Source organism: Saccoglossus kowalevskii, chromosome 3, assembly GCF_978046115.1.
Source record: "Saccoglossus kowalevskii chromosome 3, keSacKowa6.1, whole genome shotgun sequence".
NCBI lineage: Eukaryota > Metazoa > Hemichordata > Enteropneusta > Harrimaniidae > Saccoglossus > Saccoglossus kowalevskii.
In genome coordinates this window covers 2030071-2051002 of record NC_140643.1, presented here as the reverse complement: position 1 = coordinate 2051002, position 20932 = coordinate 2030071, and the positions used below count along the sequence as shown (strand labels likewise).

At 36.8% G+C, this 20932-nt stretch overlaps 2 protein-coding genes across 2 annotated transcripts in view; one reads left to right on the top strand and one right to left on the bottom strand.

Moving 5' to 3' along the window:
* The window catches only part of LOC100372785 (uncharacterized), a 34423-nt gene extending 27866 nt beyond the window's left edge, over positions 1–6557 (top strand). The window contains exons 4-8 of the mRNA XM_085496685.1: positions 1720–1813; positions 2275–2379; positions 2554–2715; positions 5292–5374; positions 6408–6557. Coding sequence (XP_085352811.1) covers positions 1720–1813; positions 2275–2379; positions 2554–2715; positions 5292–5374; positions 6408–6527 — 564 coding nt within the window. The 3' untranslated portion in view covers positions 6528–6557. The remainder of the gene's footprint in view (positions 1–1719; positions 1814–2274; positions 2380–2553; positions 2716–5291; positions 5375–6407) is intronic.
* Positions 6558–8530: 1973 nt separating this feature from the next.
* The window catches only part of LOC102803660 (aminopeptidase N-like), a 104530-nt gene continuing 92128 nt past the window's right edge, over positions 8531–20932 (bottom strand). The window contains exons 7-17 of the mRNA XM_085496638.1: positions 19015–19146; positions 18756–18931; positions 18571–18662; positions 18297–18430; positions 17990–18193; positions 17732–17808; positions 14380–14487; positions 13826–13996; positions 10782–10898; positions 10617–10680; positions 8531–10528 (exon numbers count right to left, since the gene is read on the bottom strand). Of these exons, the coding sequence (XP_085352764.1) occupies positions 10217–10528; positions 10617–10680; positions 10782–10898; positions 13826–13996; positions 14380–14487; positions 17732–17808; positions 17990–18193; positions 18297–18430; positions 18571–18662; positions 18756–18931; positions 19015–19146 (1587 nt within the window). The 3' untranslated portion in view covers positions 8531–10216. The remainder of the gene's footprint in view (positions 10529–10616; positions 10681–10781; positions 10899–13825; positions 13997–14379; positions 14488–17731; positions 17809–17989; positions 18194–18296; positions 18431–18570; positions 18663–18755; positions 18932–19014; positions 19147–20932) is intronic.

Genomic DNA, 20932 nt, shown 5'->3' with positions numbered 1-20932 from the left:
TTGATTAGTTTTTTGTAATAATCCGTGGATACTAATTACCTAATTTGCATAATGATTAGTTAATTTTCGGTTTTTCCACTGATATCTCAAGTACTAATTATCACATTTCAATGAAACTTGGTACATAGATGTCATATGACACTGCACAGACCTGATAGTTTTTATGGTAATATCAGTACATATAATTACCTAATTTGCATAATTAATTAATTTTCAGCTTTTGATATAAGTAGTGAGCATTACATTTCAATGAAACTTGGTACTTACATACTCAAGGACTATGCAGAGATTGATTGTTTCGGATAAATATTTGTGTATATTAATCACCTAATTTGCATAATTTGTTAATTTTCAGCTTTTCCACCGGTATCTCAAGTACTAATCATCGCATTTCAATGAAACTTGGTACATAGATCCTTTAGGACTATGCAGAGACCTGATTAGTTTCAGGGTAAATAATTGTGCATATTAATTACCTAATTTGCATAATTAATTTTCAGCTTTTCTACTGATATCTAAAGTACTAATCATCACATTTCAATGAATCTAGAATTATGCAGAGACCCAATTAGTTTTTGGTAAATATTTGTGCATATTAATCACCTAATTTGCATAATTAACCAATTTACAACTTTCACACTGATATCTCGGGTACTAATCATCACATATCAATGAATGTTTATACATGGATGCTGTAGGACAATAGACAGAGTGGATAATTGTGGGTTAAAATCTGTACATATTAATTATCCAATTTGCATAATTAACCAATTTTAAGCTTTCACACTGATATCTAAAGTACTAATTTCTATTTTAATGAAACTTAGTACAAAGATGCTCTAGGACAATGTACAAACCTAATTAGTTTGGGGTACAACTCTGTTCATATTATTTTCCTAATTAGCATAATAATTCATAATTTTTTGGTTCTAATCACATTTCAATTAAACTTGGTACATAGAGTTTTTGTTACATTGCGCAGACCTCATTAGTTTTACAATCAAATCTGTTCATGTTAATTTTCTGATTTGCATAATTAGTTTTCAGCTAAGTAATTTCAAATTATATTTAATGTGTCTCCAATACTCTCAGCACATGGGAGTTCTTTCTAAGCTTTCTTTGATTTATTAGCTCCGCTGTCAACTTTGTTGAGCGGCGCTTATAATATGAGCGATTGTCCGTCGTATTCAACTTTTTACTTTTTTGACTTCTTCTTGAAAACTACAAGCCTGAATGCTTTGATACTTGTACCTTGGGTACCCCTCTCTTAGATTTGTTCATTTCATGATGTTTCCTTTAATTCTCTAATTTTGGTGAATATTTTTGGTGAAAAGGGATATTTTCGACTTCTTGTTAAAAACCACAAGTCTGGTTGCTTTGATATTACTTCAGGTAGACCTCTCTCAGATTTGTTCATTTTGTGATGATATCTTCAATTCTCTAATTTTGATGAATATTTTTTGTTATTTTTGATATAAAGTGATATTTTCATTCTTGTTGAAAACAGCAAGTCTGATTGCTTTGACACTATTCATTTTCTAATGATATCTTCAGTTCATTAATTGAAATGTGCATTGCTAACAGCGGAGCTATCTCAGCCGACAGGCTACTTGTTTCAGTTGCATGAAATTGTTTCACCTTTTGTATGGAATGTCTAGTGTTATGATAGTTATGTAACAGGGACTGTGTATTTTTAATGACTTGTTCTTTCATTTGTAGTCATTTGTCATGAGAAAACATTTCTTCAATGATGAGGAAAAGGGATTCTTCAAAACACAGAAGAGACAAGGACAGGTAAAGAACCCTATGACAGGTAGGTTCTGTATTTCTCTTTATGTTTACAAGTTAGTGATAGTGTAACTAGTGGTTTTTGTAGTGCTCAGTAAATCAGTACATTTGTAATTTATTGGTAAATCAGTGCTTATCTAATCTGACTTCTTAAATGCCTCAACAAACCTGGCCCATACACTCAACAAGCCAATCCCATGTTTCCTGGCACATGCTAGAAAAGTTAGATTGTTATGGTGAGTGTGTGAGCCAGGTTTGTTGATTGTACATCAACACACTAACCAAGTCAACACCATACGTATTTTCAACAACTGGAGGGTGTTTAAATCAGACACAGGCCCTGAATAAAAGGTGTTTTATCCTGGTTTTATCAAAAAATCAAGTGTCACAGTTGATTATTAGCTATGTAAAAAAAACCTGCATTGTGTATGCTGCATTATACTTTCATGTATATCTGACTAACATTTGTGTTTACATCCTTGCCAGATCCTTCAATGATGACAGATATGCTGAAGGGCAATGTCACTAATATATTACCTATGATAATGATTGGTGGCTGGATTAACTGGACATTTTCAGGTTTTATTACCAGTGAGTTCATAACATTCATATCACTCTCATATGATAGTATGCATTATCAGAGAATGTGTCTCCCAAAACATGGCATACTATGGCATCTTGCAGTATTCATATTAGAAATATGCTTGTGTTTGTTGATCCACCTCATTAATATTTTACCTAACAGAAGCTTTTATTGTCCCACAGCTAAAGTTCCATTTCCACTGACAATTCGATTCAAGCCTATGCTTCAACGTGGTATTGAATTAGCCTCATTAGATGCTTCATGGGTTAGTTCAGCTAGCTGGTATTTTCTTAATGTGTTTGGACTCAGAAGTATGTACACACTCATCCTTGGAGAAAATAATGGTAACTATTTTACAAATTTTGATTTTGTGTTTCTCCTGATTCATTTGTGTCTCCATAAACTACATGAAGTAATGGGCTGTCTGCTTGCCTGGGCTAGCTGCTTGCCTGGGCTGTCTGCTTGTCTGGGCTATCTGCTTGCCTGGGCTATCTGCTTGCCTGGGCTGTCTGCTTGCCTGGGCTGTCTGCTTGCCTGGGCTGTCTGCTTGCCTGGGCTGTCTGCTTGCCTGGGCTGTCTGCTTGCCTGGGCTGTCTGCTTGCCTGGGCTGTCTGCTTGTCTGGGCTGTCTGCTTGCCTGGGCTGTCTGCTTGCCTGGGCTGGCTGTCTGCCTGCCTGGGCTGTCTGCTTGCCTGCCTGGGCTGTCTGCTTGCCTGGGCTATCTGCTTGCCTGGGCTGTCTGCTTGCCTGGGCTGTCTGCTTGCCTGGGCTGTCTGCTTGTCTGGGCTGTCTGCTTGTCTGGGCTGTCTGCTTGTCTGGGCTGTCTGCTTGTCTGGGCTGTCTGCTTGTCTGGGCTATCTGCTTGTCCGGGCTATCTGCTTGCCTGGGCTGCCTGCTTGCCTGGGCTGTCTGCTTGCCTGGGCTGTCTGCTTGCATGGGCTGTCTGCTTGCCTGGGCTGTCTGCTTGTCTGGGCTGTCTGCTTGCCTGGGCTGTCTGCTTGCCTGGGCTGTCTGCTTGCCTGGGCTGTCTGCTTGCCTGGGCTGTCTGCCTGCCTGGGCTGTCTGCTTGCCTGGGCTGTCTGCTTGCCTGGGCTGTCTGCTTGCCTGAGCTATTTGTTGTCTGAGCTGTCTGCTTGCCTGGGCTGTTTCTTGTCTGAGCTGTCTGCTTGCCTGGGCTAATTAGTCCCCGTTTGGACGCAGTCCGAAAATGGGGACTTATGTTTTGACCTCCGTGCGTCTGTGCGTGCGTCCGGACCTGTATCTTAGAAATGCCTGGACCAATCACAATCAAACTTCACACATACATCACACATGATATTATACATATGCACATCAATTTGTTTCACGATCTGATTTAAGATGGCCGAATGGTGGCCATTTTTGTGCTAAAAATCATCAAAATCAAGCATTTCCCAGCTGTTAAAAATGGATTTTGTTCAAACCTTGTATATACGTTGGACATTATAGGACCTTGATGCACAACATGTTGTTTTACGATCTGATTTAAGATGGCCGAATGGTGGCCATTTTTGTGCTAAAAATCATCAAAATCAAGCATTTCCCAGCTGTTAAAAATGGATTTTGTTCAAACCTTGTATATACGTTGGACATTATAGGACCTTGATGCACAACATGTTGTTTTACGATCTGATTTAAGATGGCCGAATGGCATCCATTTTTGTACTGAAAAATCCTAAAAATCCAGCATTTCTCGGCTGTTTACAGATGGATTTTGTTCAAACTTTGTATATACATTAGACATTATGGCCCTTCATGCAAATAATTTTGTTTTTCAGATAAGACTCAAAATGGCCGGCTGGAGGCCATTTTGTTTTAATGAATGTGGTTCTCGTGCCATATCTCTGACTTGTTTTGACTGATTATGTTCAAATTTTAAATATTCATTATACATCATGTCATAGATAAACAGATATATTGGTTCGACGATCAAAAAATCATCAAATATCAAGCATTTCTGGCATTTATGGATGGATTCCAGTCAAACTTGGTACATACATTAGACATTACTGGTTCCTGATGCACGTCATTTTATTTGTCAGATTGGATTCAAAATGGCTGACTGGTGGCCATTTTGTTTTAATGATTGGGCTTCTAGAGCCATGTCTCTTAAATGCTTTGACTGATTATGTTCAAATTTTATATATTCATTATAAATCATGTTATATATATACATGTATTCAAAATGGTTGATTTTGAATGCTGTTCCAGAGCAATACATATGTATCTCTCAATATGGACAAGTACTTGTTTGACGATCAGATACAAATGTCAATCATTTTAATGTTAAAAAATCATATTTCTGACATGGTTATATTCCAGCTATAATTACTATAAACAAAACTATATATCTTAAATTTGATAACTAACAGGGACTGTGCCATGCATGGCTTGTTTCATTAAAACTTGGTATCAGCCATTTGGTTTCTGCAGATGCAAAGAAATGTGTTTATCCTCAGTGTTCCTGTTCAACAAAGTCAGAAAACATAAACCCATGATTGACCTACATATGGCTTTGAACTGATCACATTCATGCATCACGTGTTGGCATTTATGTGCACATCCATTCATTTCATGATTTGATTCATCTAAATTCATCTAAATCAAGCATTTCCACCAGTCCTGAATTAAACTCAGTTGTGAATGAATGGATTTTGTTCTGAGTTTGTGCATACATTGGACAATATTGAACTTCATGCACACTATTATGTTTTTCAGTTTAGATTCAAAATGGCCGAATGGTAGCTATTTCATTTTAATAAATGCTGTTCCACGGTCATACTTGCATGTCTCAAATGTCTTGACAGATCATGGTCAAAGTTTGTGTCAATATCTGCTGTTCATATTCTGGTGCATACTTAACACTTTGCCTGTAACTGTCTGTTATTTATTTGTTATAACAGCTGCTGATCAAGCTCGTATTATGCAGGAGCAGATGTCTGGTTCTGCCATGGCTATGCCTCCAGATCCTTCTAAAGCTTTTAAGGTACACATTATTACAGAATCTTGTAAAACAAGGCTGACACTTGCACGATTCTGTGGCACGCATTGGCACAACTTGAGTCGTACCAGTGCGCAAACTAGTCGTAAACTGGTGTGCCAAGAATTTTGAAATGTTCAAAATTTTGGTCACGTCCAAATTTAGCGACTGAATCGTGTACTATGTGCAAACTGTTCGGGAACTCAACGAGGCGATGCGTGGCAGTGCGTGCCATGCCATGACTGTCACGAACTGCCATACGTCGAGTTCACGAATTGGTGCCTTCCCACTGACATAGTCACGTGTACTTCACGCATTGATGGCACGAGCAATTCACAACTAGTTTACATACTTCAGGAACAGTTTGCGAATGGCACGAGCAGTTCACGACTACTGCACAACAGTTCAGCTCGTGTTGACACAGGAGTATATAGGGCTTCCTGGACACTGCTCCCCTTTCCAGAGATCGCCAGCGAAGAGACAACTTATATCACAGAGACAACATGCCTAAAACAAAGCAAATCCAAAAATGACCAGGAGTTAGGGAGGCCTGTATGAATTGTGCAAATTTGTTGTGCCAATAAGGGAAGTGCGTAAACTATGCGCAAACTGTGCGTGAACTCGTCGTGCCAGTTTGTGTCAATGTGGATACTGATGGGCACGCATTCGTGAACTATTTGTGAACTTGTTGTGAACAGTGCGGGAGCCTCTCAGTTCGTGCCCCAAAATAGCCAAATGTCGTGTAAGTGTCAGCCTTGCTTAACACTAAGTATCAGTTACATCATTTGAGCACCTAAGTAAATTGTTATCACCATCACCCATTTTTGTCATAACATGTAGCCAGTAGATTTACAGTTTACTCTATTAGAATTGCATATATGTACCACAAATTTTTTGTATGAAAATATAAATGACAGAAAGCAACCCTTTTCAGACATCTAACACATAGTTTCTTAGCATCAGTCAAAAGCAGAATGGTGATTACCATATTATTGCATATATAATTATATTCTATGCAATTGATAATGTTTTCTTGTAGGCTGAATGGGAAGCCTTGCAGATTACTGAGCACAATTGGTCATTGCAGAGCATAGAAGAGGAGTTGCTTTCAAACACAGTTGCTCCTGAAGATATCTATGTTAAAGATAAATTTGTTTAATGCAAGAAAACAAATAAATGTTCAAATCTACTTTGTGGCAGTGTGGTTATTAGTCCCCGTTCGGACGCAGTCCGAAAACGGGGACTTATGTTTTGCCCTGTGTGCGTCCGTCCGTGATCACCTGTATCTCGAACATGCATGGACCGATTAAGTTCAAACTTCACTCATACATCACACATTATATGGGACATATGCACATGCATTTTTTTCATGATCCGATTAACGATAGCCGAATAGCGGCCATTTTAAGGCCGAAAATGCCTCAAAATCGCACATTTTCACCATTCCGGACCCGGATCTCAGTTATGCATGGACGGATTTTGTTCAAATTTGGTACATACATTAAACATAATAGGACCTTGATGCACGTCATTTTTTTTTTTGGATCGGGTTCGAAATGGCCGACTGGCGGCCATTTTGTTTTAAAGAATTCAGTTCTGGATCCGTATCTGAGACATGCTTGGATTGATCGAGTTCAAACTTCACACACACAAGGTACATCATGTCACAAATATGTATGTGCATTTGTTTCATGATCTCATTAACGATAGCCAAATGGCGGCCACTTTAAGGCCGAAAATGCATTGAAATCGCACATTTTCACCATTCCGGACCCGGATCTCAGTTATGCATGGACGGATTTCATTCAAATTTGGTACATACATTAAACATAATAGGACCTTGATGCACGTCATTATTTTTTTCGGATCAAGTTCGAAATAGCCGACTGGCGGCCATTTTGTTTTAAAGAATTCAGTTCTGGATCCGTATCTGAGACATGTCTGGATTGATCAAGTTCAAACTTCACACACACAAGGTACATCATGTCACAAATATGTATGTGCATTTGTTTCATGATCTCATTAACGATAGCCAAATGGGGGCCGCTTTAAGGCCGAAAATGCATTGAAATCGCACATTTTCACCATTCCGGACCCAGATCTCAGTTATGCATGGACGGATTTCATTCAAATTTGGTACATACATTAAACATAATAGGACCTTGATGCACGTCATTTTTTTTTTCGGATCAAGTTCGAAATAGCCGACTGGCGGCCATTTTGTTTTAAAGAATTCAGTTCTGGATCCGTATCCGAGACATGTCTGGATTGATCAAGTTCAAACTTCACACACACAAGGTACATCATGTCACAAATATGTATGTGCATTTGTTTCATGATCTCATTAACGATAGCCAAATGGCGGCCGCTTTAAGGCCGAAAATGCATTGAAATCGCACATTTTCACCATTCCGGACCCGTATCTCAGTTATGCATGGATGGATTTTGTTCAAATTTGGTACATACATTAAACATAATAGGACCTTGATGCACGTCTTTTTTTTTCGGATCAAGTTCGAAATGGCCGACTGGCGGCCATTTTGTTAAAGAATTCAGTTCTGGATTCGTATCCAAGACATGTCTGGATTGATCAAGTTCAAACTTCACACACACATGGTACATCATGTCACAAATAGATATGTGCATTTGTTTCATGATCTGCTTAACAATAGCGGAATGATGGCCATTTTAAGGCCGAAAATGCATCAAAATCACGTATTTTCACAATTCCAGAACCGGATCTCAGTCATGCATGGATGGATTTTGTTCAGATTTAGCACAATGTGTTGTACATATGCAGGTGCATTTCGGTCATGATCTGCTTTGAATGTATATGTCACTCAAATATGAACGGAACGGGGACGTGTCATTGACAATGACTTGTTCTATTCTGTTATGACATAAAAATAAATGACTTGAACAATTGTTATGATCTCAGGCATTAGTCTCACAATAACTGGGTTTAATAAATGATGTACGATATTCTGATTATGCCCAAGTCCAAATCAACCCATTTTGGGGAGGAGTCCTTGATGGGTAAACAAAACTGACATTATCAATTGTTTTGTAAACCAATATAAATCATGTGATCAAGTGTTACACAAAGCTCATAGATAATTGTTAAATTTGATTTGCCTGTATGGATGACCACTACCGATACTCTTAGTATGGAAGATACAATATTTGCTATTTTATTTCTTCAACTATTACAATATGTCAGTACATACAAATGTATATTCAACTCAACTGAATGAAAATACTTGACAGGAAATTCAAATAGAAAGCAAGACTAGAATTGCACAACTTTATTATTAAATAATTCAAATGTTTTTGAAAGTTTGTTTTCACATCAAGTTGATTAATTTATTAACCGAAAAATAATTCAAGAACATCAATACAGTGCTTGTACAGTGTATTAAAAAAAATGGCCACCAGTCGGCTGTTTGAATCAAAATATATAAACTACCAAGTTTGAAATAAATCAGCCTAATTGTGTCCAGAAAAGTATCTTTCGATTCAAAATGGCTGGATTACAAAATCAATGCATATGCCAGACAAGGTACTAGCTATGTGTAAAATTTGAAGAGAATCAGTGTGAGACACAGGTACAATTCGACACACAGACTAAACCATAAGCCCCTGTTTCTGACTTTGTCCATACAGCGAGTAATAAAATTAAATCTCATCAGTATAAAATAATAGATTGAATATAATTTTCTTATGTTTAGTCAATTTTTGAATGTACTAAATGTTAAACTTTGGACATAGATCTTGTTGTGTTATTGAATAATCTTAATAGGAAACATTTTTAACTGCTACATTTTATTTTGTGGATGAGAAGCAAACTTCATAAATACATCACATATTTTGGGAGACAGTTGTTTCATGACCAGATTCAAGATGGCCGAATGGTGACCATTTTTGTAATGAAAATTCATCAAATGCAAGTGATTTTGTTTTTTAGATTGGATTCAAAATGGCTGCCTCGTGGTCATTTTGTTTTAACAAATTTGGTACCAAAGATGTATCTTAGACATGACATTTGCTAATTTTAGATATGCATCATGTGGTACATGTACTCATTTGACATTTCAATTCAAAATTCTGGATGCCAGAATATTAAAAATTCATCAAAATCAACCATTTCTGAGACTCCAGGTATGGATCTCTCTCGTGCATAACAGATTTTGTTCAAACATGGAACTTTATGGAACCTTAATGTACATCATATTGTTTCTCAGATCGAATGGCTGACTGGTGGCCATTTTGTTTCAGTGAACGCATTTCTGGAGTTGTGTCTCTGACATTATCTGACTGTTCATGTTAAAACATTATATATTTCTTAACCTTGTCAACTCACATTGGCTATGTAATGCAATTGCTTATTTTGATTGGCATGGACTTTGTGAATTAGCAATATTTCATATGTACATTGAAAATTAAATACAAGAGGCATCGTTTCAGATCACTTGTTATGCATGTTTGTGACATGCCATATGATTAGTTTATGAAATTGACATCTCTGCCCAACTGCAGGTTCCATTGAAGCACTTTACTCAAACATGTGTTTAAAAACAATTGCCAGATATCTGGGTTGACAGAACACCTCAGTAGTTATTTGGAAGATGCACAATAATAATTTCAGAACTATTTGTGATAATAATTATCTTGGAAATCATTTGAATAAAATGCATCCTATATGGTGAACAGACACTTTGCTGGTCAGTTGCTATTTATTCAGGCTTGTGGCCAAGAAGCTATCATTTGCAGATTGCAGCAAAATTGAATATTACATACTTGTATTTTAAATGTATCTTGTATCTTAACATTACAGAACAACTAGATATATTAGTGTTCATGAACTAATTGCAGCATTGCCTCAGATGTTAGAGGCACTCTTTTCCCATTTATATGACCATCTTGTATCAAACCATCATACTGTATATACAATCCAGATGAATCAGGCTTTGGCACGTGACGTTCACCGTCCGTAGGTACACTATGTTTCATGGTACTTGTCACTTCCAATAGCCATTCTTTAATACTTTGTTTATTTCTGTTCATCCAAACAATGTTTTTTTCAACTGTTTCTACAGCCTCATAGTAGTCTCTTGCATCATCTTCGGCCATATCATGATGATTTACACTGAAAGCCGTTAACTTGAAAAGATATAAATATTAGTTTAAATACATCAGTGGTTTGTTGCTACAATACATGGCAGTTGTTTACATCAGTAAATGTACATACCTGTTTGAGGTCATAGTCAGTATTCATAATAGTCTGAAAGTCCCATACTGTGTTGTACGACAATCTAAAGAAAACATGCCAAGATGAAAGGACACATTAACTTATTGTTTCATTTGTTAAAATTGCATATTGAAAGTTGTAAAATGGCTGTAAATAAAGACTAACCCAAGTTTGTCAAAGTTTTCCATGGTAAATTCCCAAGCAACTGAATAGCCGGTAGAAGATTTATCCCTGATGTCCGATAAAGTGCCAGATATTGCAAAGTTATCATCTTCCAAATATCTGAAATGTAGTATGAAGATAGAAAAGTCTTTTGTTTTCACATTTACACATACATTGTACAATGTATATACCAATATGATGTTGTGATCTTGTATTTTGAACATGGAATTTGGATGTGAGGTCTATATCATAAATAGACCATGGAAATGGGATGTGTGGTCTGTATCATGAATAGACCATGGAAACTGGACGTGTGGTCTATATCATAAATAGACCATGGAAATAGGATGTGTGATCTGTATCATAAATAGACCACAGAAATGGGATGTGTGGTCTGTATCATAGATAGACAATGGAAATGTGATGTGTAGTCTGCATCATAAATAGACCATGGAAATGGAATGTGTGGTCTGTATCATAAATAGGCCATGGAAATGTGACGTGTGGTCTATATCATAGACCATGGAAATGGGATATGTGGCCTGTATCATAAATAAACCATTGAAATGTGATGTGTGGTCTGTATCATAAATAGACCATAGAAGTGGGATGTATGGTCTGTATCATAAATAAACCATGGAAATGGGATGTATGGTCTATATTATAAATAGACCATGGAAATGGGATGTATGGCCTGTATCATAAATAAACCATTGAAATGTGATGTGTGGTCTGTATTATAAATAGACCATGGAAATGGGATGTATGGTCTATATCATAAATAGACCATGGACATGGGATGTATGGTCTATATTATAATTATATTATACCAGTATATTGATGGTGTTAATCCATTGATTTGATTAGTCCAAACAAAAAATTTGCATATGCAATCCATGGTATATTGGCTGATAATGCACGGCTAAACCAAGTGGCCCTGGAACATGAATTGACTACAGGTTTAATACGAAAATGCATAAAACCGGTATTATTTGATTTTTAGGTAAATATAGTGGTTGAATTTTAGAAGAACATTGAAAAAAAAAACTGAATTAAAAACATCTGAAAAGTTATATAACTATAATATTGCTTTTTGTTAATGGTGGGATCCAAGTTGTGAGCGTCGGTCGTAGGGTGATTGTCGTTCGCCACGCAAACCTAAACCACCGTTCCTTAACACCGTGAGGTGCCGACACGAACGCCAGAACGCTATGTTCTCAGTGCTGTTACTTTGAGATGGATTGCGAACTTCCAACAAAGAAAACATGATCTTTAAGTACAAGATATAATTGAGGGATTTAATGACATAAAAATGCAAAAAAACTAGGAGTCACAGGCGAAAATGTATGCCAGTTTGCCACTAATAACAACCGGTGTCCGGTAGCGGCAGCTGACAAAATTGCAGTGCACCCGGGTAATTGTCATCTGTTTCAAAAAGCACGGGACAACGCAGGATTCAACGACGATATATGGTATTGCAATTCTTCACTATGGGTGAATAAATTACAGGAGATGATGAAGGTAATTTCGAAAGCTACAGATTTGTGCCGAGTGTACACCAACCACTGTATTGGAGCGACGGCGTGCAAAGTCTTTCGGCCTTAGTTGAGACAAGGCATATCATGTACGTGTCACAAAAACGATGTGAAAATCCGATCTTACACCATCAAACTTACCCCAGAACAACGACAAAACTTGTCAGTCATACTGTCACAAAACTTTGGTTATACCAAAGGTATCCAGGTCAGATGTTTGAACTGAGGTCGCTGTGCCGGTCGCCGTACATGATACACCTCGTCCCGCCGCGTACCGCTGAACGTCAAATATACACAGTTACAAGTAGTATGATGAGTCACAAAACCGGTTTATTTCACAACTGTTCTTTCAATGGGCAAATTACAGTCCAAATTGTACAAAAACCGGAATGAAAACGTGGAAAATCCGTTGTTTAAATGATCCAAACTGTACACGACCCTGTATTTCAAATCGCGTTGTGCGTCAGTAAAAGGTCAGAAAGGTCATCCTTTGTTATGCTAATTTGTGTGTTTACGCTGCTCTATTCAACGTGGATGTGTTTTTTTTCATGTGGAATAAAAATTAGTTTGTATTCAATTTGAACTGTGTTGCGCATGTAATTTTTGTATGCATTCAGCGTACAACTACATACTATTCTTATAAATATTCATGTTCAAGGGCCATAATCATGATCTTTCAGTAGATGAAAGTAAATAAAGATTTATCGATTTGTCAATATACTGGTATAATATAATAGCAATAACCCCCGCCGAAGTTGGGTATACCACTTGATATTGCACAATTCACGACATATATGCACGAGCCTGCGGCTCGTGCATATATGTCGTGAATTGTGCAATATCTCGTGGTATACCTGCCTTCGGCGGGGGTTATTGCTTAAATAGACCATGGGAATGGGATGTATGGTCTATATCATAAATAGACCATGGAAATGTGACGTGATCTATATCATAAATAGACCATGAAAATGTGATGTGTGATCTGTATCATAAATGGAACAAGGAAATGTGATTTGTGGTCTGTATCATAAATATACCATGGAAATGGGATTTGTGGTCTGTATCATGACTAGACCATGGAACTGGGCTGTGTGCTCTATATCATAAATAGACCATGAAAATGGGGTGTGTGGTTTGTATCATAGATAGACTATGGAAATTGGATGTGTTGTGTATATCATAAATAGATCTTAGAATTGTGGTGTGTGGTCTGTAAACCATGGGAATAGGATGAGTGGTCTGTATCCACTGTCACTTGGGGGGCTGAAAATTAATTAAATACTAATTAAAAAAAAAAAAACTTCCGGAAGATTTTTTTTTTTAAATTAGTATGTAATTAATTTTCAGCCCCCAAGTGACTGTGTCTGTATCATAGATAGAAATGTGATGTGTCATATGTATACATATACTGTAGAAATGCAATGTGTGGTCTGCATCATTCATATACCATGGAATGTATTATGCAGTATGTATCAGATGTATCACAGACTGTTTTCTTGTTTCACTACTCACCGTTCTAATAACCACGCTTTCTCCGTGCATCCCATTGCTGACCGAAGCCTGTTGGCCTCAGTTACTGGCGCAAATCTCTCAATAGCCTTGTTGTATGCAAATTCCCATTCTTCAACATCCCCGTGTTTTATAGATGTACAATAAACAGTTGACCGAACCTCGTCTCTGATACTGTAATCAAATGTAGCATAATATTATACAATACACCATCCTATCCATTGATTATGATTACTAACTTAATATGTCACTGTACTATAAACGAGGTGCTGTTCATGAATTAATTTATATGTCAATTTTACATGATTGATCCATTTTGTATTACACTTATATTAAAATTTAAAATTATTAAATTCGGACCACTTTGTGCTATGGGTTGTCTTAACTCTGGTTTATATAGTGGAAACAAACAAGTGAGTGACATGTCATGGATTACTACAGTAAAAATAAATGTTTATGTGTCATGGATTGTTTATGCAATGAAGACAGGTGGTTGATGTGTCGTGAACATTGTCGATATTTTCATCGGGTATTGTACATACACTGTCTATACTTACGTATTATTTCCGGTTTCCATCCAACTTCTGTATTGTGCAAGGGATTGCTGAACACAATCGTCATTTCCATATAAACAGGCTGTATCAATAGCATTGATTCTTTGAAAACTTGAAAAGCACAAATATAGACAAACCTTAACAGCATTTTACTTTGATGACTTGGTGTGTCGTTAGGTCATGGAGATTGTTTCCCAACATTATGTGCAATGAGTTTACTTAAAAACAAATACTTTCACCAAAAATGATAGTTTCACTGATCAGAAGTCATTCGTCACACTACATTATTATAATGAAAGAAATGAAATTTTACCGGGTTGTTGTCAGACATTTGTATTGTTTTTTTCGGATTTGTAAATTTCCTCTATGAGATTTGTGTCCAGCAATTTATGATATTGTTTTTTTTTTCCATTTTCAACAAATTAGTTATACTTGTGACGTTGTACATTTAGTAATATGTTTGGATAAAAAGAAAAGATTATTCACAGTGAGCAATAAACAGACGATGTTGACTGGCTGGATAATAACATACTTTCTAATGTACAATGATAAATAGAACACATAACGGGTACGTAATACGAGGCGCGGAATGTAAATTTATTATTTTGTGTATACTAGAAGAAAACGTACTAATAATTCAAAATTACGTACGTATTGGAGGCCGTGGCGTGTGTGTTTTAAAATGATGTGTGCATTTTTAAAAAAACGGCGTGACTGTGCGTCGTCGGTACATTTGCCTACCACTCATATAATAACAGTCGATCGATTGTTTCTACCGATATCATGCTTGAGTTGTGTGAAATGGATCGAAATACAATTTTGAAAATCGTGTTATTTTCGGACAATTTCGGTGTCATGGTGTGAACGCTTCCCTACCTCCCAGCGCCTATGAGACCAGTATGAGTACTTTGTTCTGCCCCATTGTACCAGACGTCCACGCATTGTCTTTAGCAACCAACCACACGAATAAATCACCAGGTCTCTGAGGTATACACAGTGTCGGTAAGTTTATAGGGCAAAATGAATAAAACGCTCGTGCTGGACAAGTTCCTTTTTACGTATCTTATTGACGTTATAGAAATCCACAAACAAAAATGGCTACCACTTGAGACGACGCCTCCACAGGCGTGAATAGGTTAATGCACGCGATTTTTTTAACACACACATGAAATAAATCTCTCAAATTGCGCCCCCACAGGCGTAATAAGGTTAACGCACGCGTTTTTTTGCACTCACACACGAAAAAAAAATCATTCAAAACAGCGCCCCCACAGGCGTAAATAAGTTAATGCACGCGTTTTTTTTCTTTTTACACACGTAATTTTCATTCGACCTCACACACGCCATTTTAAAAAACACACACGTCATTTTTAAACACACGTTGTTTTTAACACACACGTCATTTTTAAAAACACACACGTCATTTTAAAACACACACATCATTTTTAAACACACACGTCATTTTTAAAAACACACACGTCATTTTTAAACACACACGTCGTTTTTAACACACACGTCATTTTTAAAAACACACACGTCATTTTAAAACACACACGTCATTTTTAAACACACGGCATTTTTAAAAACACACACATCATTTTTTAACACGCACGTCGTTTTTAAACACGCGTCATTTTTAAACACGCACGTCATTTTTAAACACACGCCATTTTTAAAAACTCACACATCATTTTTAAAATACACGTTTTTTAAAACACCCACGCCACTCCATACACACATGATTTTTTAAAGCACATACCATTAAAACGCACAGTCACGCCGTTTTTTTAAAATGCACACATCATTTTAAAACACACACGCCACGGCCTCCAATACGTACGTAATTTTGAATTATTAGCACGTTTTCTTCTAGTATACACAAAATAATAAATTTACATTCCGCGCCTCGTAAATACATACGTAATTTTGAATTATTTGTACGTTTTCATCTAGTATCCTCGGGGGGCGGACATCCGGGCATTTTCTACCGCCTGGCAACCCTCGCGGTGAAAACAAAGACCAAAAACTCGCAGAAAACGGTACTTTGCGATGGTTGTTGAGAGTCCCCTGAACAATGTAACAAGATTAGCCCTACGTGTGTAACATATATGAATTTGGTTGTTCAGGATTACTTCAAAGTTGAGTTTGTGTTGTTTTCTCGAGTTTTCACCGGCTCCACCGGTGTTCCACAGCAGCGCGCACAAAGCCCATAGAAATACGTGGTACAGTGGTGCGCGTCTTAGCAACGTAGAACATCCGTGACGTAGCTCCGCCCCCGAGGATACACAAAAAATAAATTTACATTCCGCGCCTCGTAATACAGCGCCCCCACAGGCGTAAATAAGTTAATTCACGCGTTTTTTTCTTTTTACACACACGAAATTATCATTCGACCACACACACGCCATTTTTAAAAACACACACGTCATTTTTTAACGCACACGTCGTTTTTAACATACACGTCATTTTTAAAAACACACACGTCATTTTTAAACACACACGTCATTTTTAAACACACACGTCATTTTTAAAAACACACACGTCATTTTTAAACACACGCCATTTTTAAAAACACACACGTCGTTTTTAAACACACACATCACTTTTAAACACACGCGATTTTTAAAAACACACACGTCATTTTATAACACGCACGTCGTTTAAACACACGCCATTTTTAAAAACACGCACGTCGTTTTTAAACACACGCATCATTTTTAAAAACACAAACGTCGTTTTTAAACACACGCATCGTTTTTACACACACGTTATGTTTTTAAACGCACATTATTTTTAAAATACACATGTCCTTTTAAACACACACGTTTTTTTTTAAATACACATAATTGTAAAACACACACGTCATTTTAAGACACGCATCATTTTTAATTCACACATCATTTATAAAAAAAAAAAAACACGTTTTTTAAAACACCCACGCCATTTAATATACACACATGATTTTTTAAAGCACATACCATTAAAACGCACAGTCACGCCGTTTTTTTAAAATGCACACATCATTTTAAAACACACACGCCACGGCCTCCAATACGTACGTAATTTTGAATTATTAGCACGTTTTCTTCTAGTATACACAAAATAATAAATTTACATTCCGCGCCTCGTATTCGTACTTGTAAGGAACACATAGTTATGACTATAGGATACCCTGTGCTGCATGTCATGCTATGTGCTATGTGTATATATGTATGGTTAATGTGCATGGCACTGGCATGGCTAAATCAAACAACATCTACCTGGATTGCATTACATACAAGTATGGTTAGAGGTGGCATACAAAGTGCAGTAAGATGTTGTAGATAATAAAAATAAATGTTACAATTGTACTCACTAGTCAAGATGATCACCAAGTAAAAAATCCCATCCCAGTGTCTCATAAAGTGGTGTGATTTGAGTACGCCAGTACAACTAAACAGAATCAATTAAAATATGAATGAACACTTTAACGGCATTGCTGAGAGTGGTGTATAAAACTGACATATTACGTTCAAATATATGAACTTCACAATTTGTATAAAACGGATAACGTGGGGCCCCATGTCATGTATGATTAAACATGGTCATATTATTGACAATAGAATTGTCCTACCTCAAAAAGTCCAAACTCTGCCGTCCGCAGTAGTGCGTTATGTGTGAAGTCAATGTTTCCAATAACTATGTCCCATGCTACGTATTCAACTTCTTTGTCCATGTATTCTGTTAATCGGAGGGCGTTGACGTGATCTGTGTGACCAGGCTGGGATATCTTGAACGCATCATCCATTATGGATGCTCTTGAACTTGGGTTTATCACCTAGAGAAACATATATATATAGTTTTTAGAAGTCACAATGTTGCCAAATGTGTAAACATGTTGATATTCGATATTATGGGCATTTTTTAAACGAACAGTGTACCTCGTGATTGTCCTTTAATTGTTCTGATAGTCTCTTCCAGTTCTCGTCATCGTAATTTACACGATAGAAAGCCAACTTATTGACATTAACCAGTATCCAGTCATTTGCATCAACGTTGCTCAAGTCAAGATTTGCTAAGTCATCAACAAATAATGATTCAGTTACATAAACCATATTGGAATCACATAGCAGCAATAAGTGCATGACAAAACATAATGTCGTGATCATTAACGTGAACCGACTTGTTTCTACTGATAATAATGGGACAGCATACCTGTACTGTTAGCATTCAACCACTGTAGGGAAAAATCCACAAAATCAGGATTTCCTCCATGCGTTAATGTCAACGGGACATACCATGTGTATCTAGGAAGAAGACAAACAATGTTAAAGTTGATATTCAAATGAATCATAAGAAATATGTGCCATATTCGTCATACATATTTAGTGGTGTAATACCCCATGTGGTCGTATTTCGCATCATAAAAATCATGTGGATCCATCATAAAGTATCGCTGTGTAGCTACAGCATTGTCTGCATCTGTTCGATTTACTGTGACAACTGGGTGACCTGCTTGTAGAGTCCATGTATCCATCACCATCTTCACATTAGTGTTCCTATGACCAAGGTCAGCCTAAAACGACATATAATACTGATGAAGGGCAAATATATAAATTAAATATCATTAATGTTATCTCTATTGTTATGTAAACATACCGCTGTTAATGCATTCCATAAGTCATCAGTTACTACATTGTTATATGAATGGATTGTCAGGTAGTCGTTAATGCCTCTTGATATAACGTCATCACTTAGAAAAGATGCCAATTGACGAACGATGCTGCCACCCTTAAAGATAGGTATGAAAATGGTGAATTAGATAATTCTAACGCCGGTGTGATATGTAACAGGAGACGTTTTCAAAATATCTCAAATCAATAAGTTCAGTTAACTGGGATAGGAAAGATATTATATTATGCTAATATCTCGTTTTAATGGTTGATGGGTCCATCCAAATCAATGTAGACTGGCAAAGTCGGGACTTCTTTTTTGTTTTACAAAAAGAAATAATTAATTGTTCTTTTATTCCCTTTTAGCGTGATCACGAAAACTAACCTGACCGCTAAAGAAATCCCGACTGGACGAATCTGTGGGTATTTTACTGCTATTAATTATTCATGATATCGTTGATTATTCATAAGTCGGTGTGTGAAAAACTAAACGTGACCTTTTAAAGGTTGATTCGATCAAATCGCATAGATGGATACTTTAATTTTCTGAGTGCGAAGGCGATACTTTCATCCATGTTTACTAAAAACAAGTTGATTTAAATGTCTAATGTATATAAGTAGTCGCCGGGACCTCAGAAGTGAAAGGACACAAACATTAACATAGATAAGAGATGATGTATACAGCTGCACTCTGATTCGTTGTCAATACTAGTCAACATCTTTTAATTAGCATAATCACCAAAGTAATTCCGCTCCGGTTTTCAGTGGGGATTTCTTTCGAAGCCTGGCTAGTTTTCGCAGTCACGTTAAAAAGGCTAAATTGACAATTAATTATATTTATTTTTGTAAAATGAAAAAAAAGTCCCGACTTTGCCAGTATAAAATCAATGCTACCAAGAATCAATACAGCAAATAATTCTATCATACATAGGTTGTTATATAGATACACTGTGTTATTCACTTGACACTATTCACTCTCCTTCTCCTAGTTCATTTCATATTCCCTAACTTCATTTAATTTTTTTTTCGTTTTTTGTCCTCTTACTTTATTTCCCATTCTACAGCTTCATTTTGTTTTACATTTTCATTCATGTTCCAATGTGTCAACCTAATTACATGTTCTTTTACATTTCGTGCTCGTCTAATTTTTTCATGCTTTCATAATGCATTCCATGTTCTTCACTCAGCCGACAGTCTCTGGTGGTGGACATTATTTGTACCCGCGAATAATCATAATCTGAGTGGTTCGTATTAAATCGTGAATACTAGGCTTTATAAGTGTATAGTTGTTGTGTTGTATATATTCATTGTGTATTTCTGCGTGTTCACTACACGCTATTTAGAGCTATACTATTTGGGTCAGTTAGTATGGTTGAGTAGTCAGCATGTTTGAATCTCATGTTGCATGCTGTCATGGAAATGTTCGTTTGCCTGTAATTAATTGCATATTCTCCTACGCTATTTCACGTTATCTTACTTCATTCCATGTTCACCCACTTCATTCCATGATCACCTATTTCATTCCATGATCACCTACTTCATTCCATGTTCACCTACTCAATTCCATGATCACCCACTTCATTCCATGACCACCTACTTCATTCCATGTTCACTTACTTCATTCCATGTTCACCTACTTCATTCCATGTTCACCTACTCAATTCCATGATCACCCACTTCATTCCATGACCACCTACTTCATTCCATGTTCACTTACTTCATTCCATGTTCACCTACTTCATTCCATGTTCACCTACTCAATTCCATGACCACCCACTTCATTCCATGACCACCTACTTCATTCCATGTTCACCTACTTCATTCCATGTTCACCTACTTCAGTCCATAATCACCTACTTCATTCCACGATCACCTACTTCACTCCATGATCACCTACTTCATTC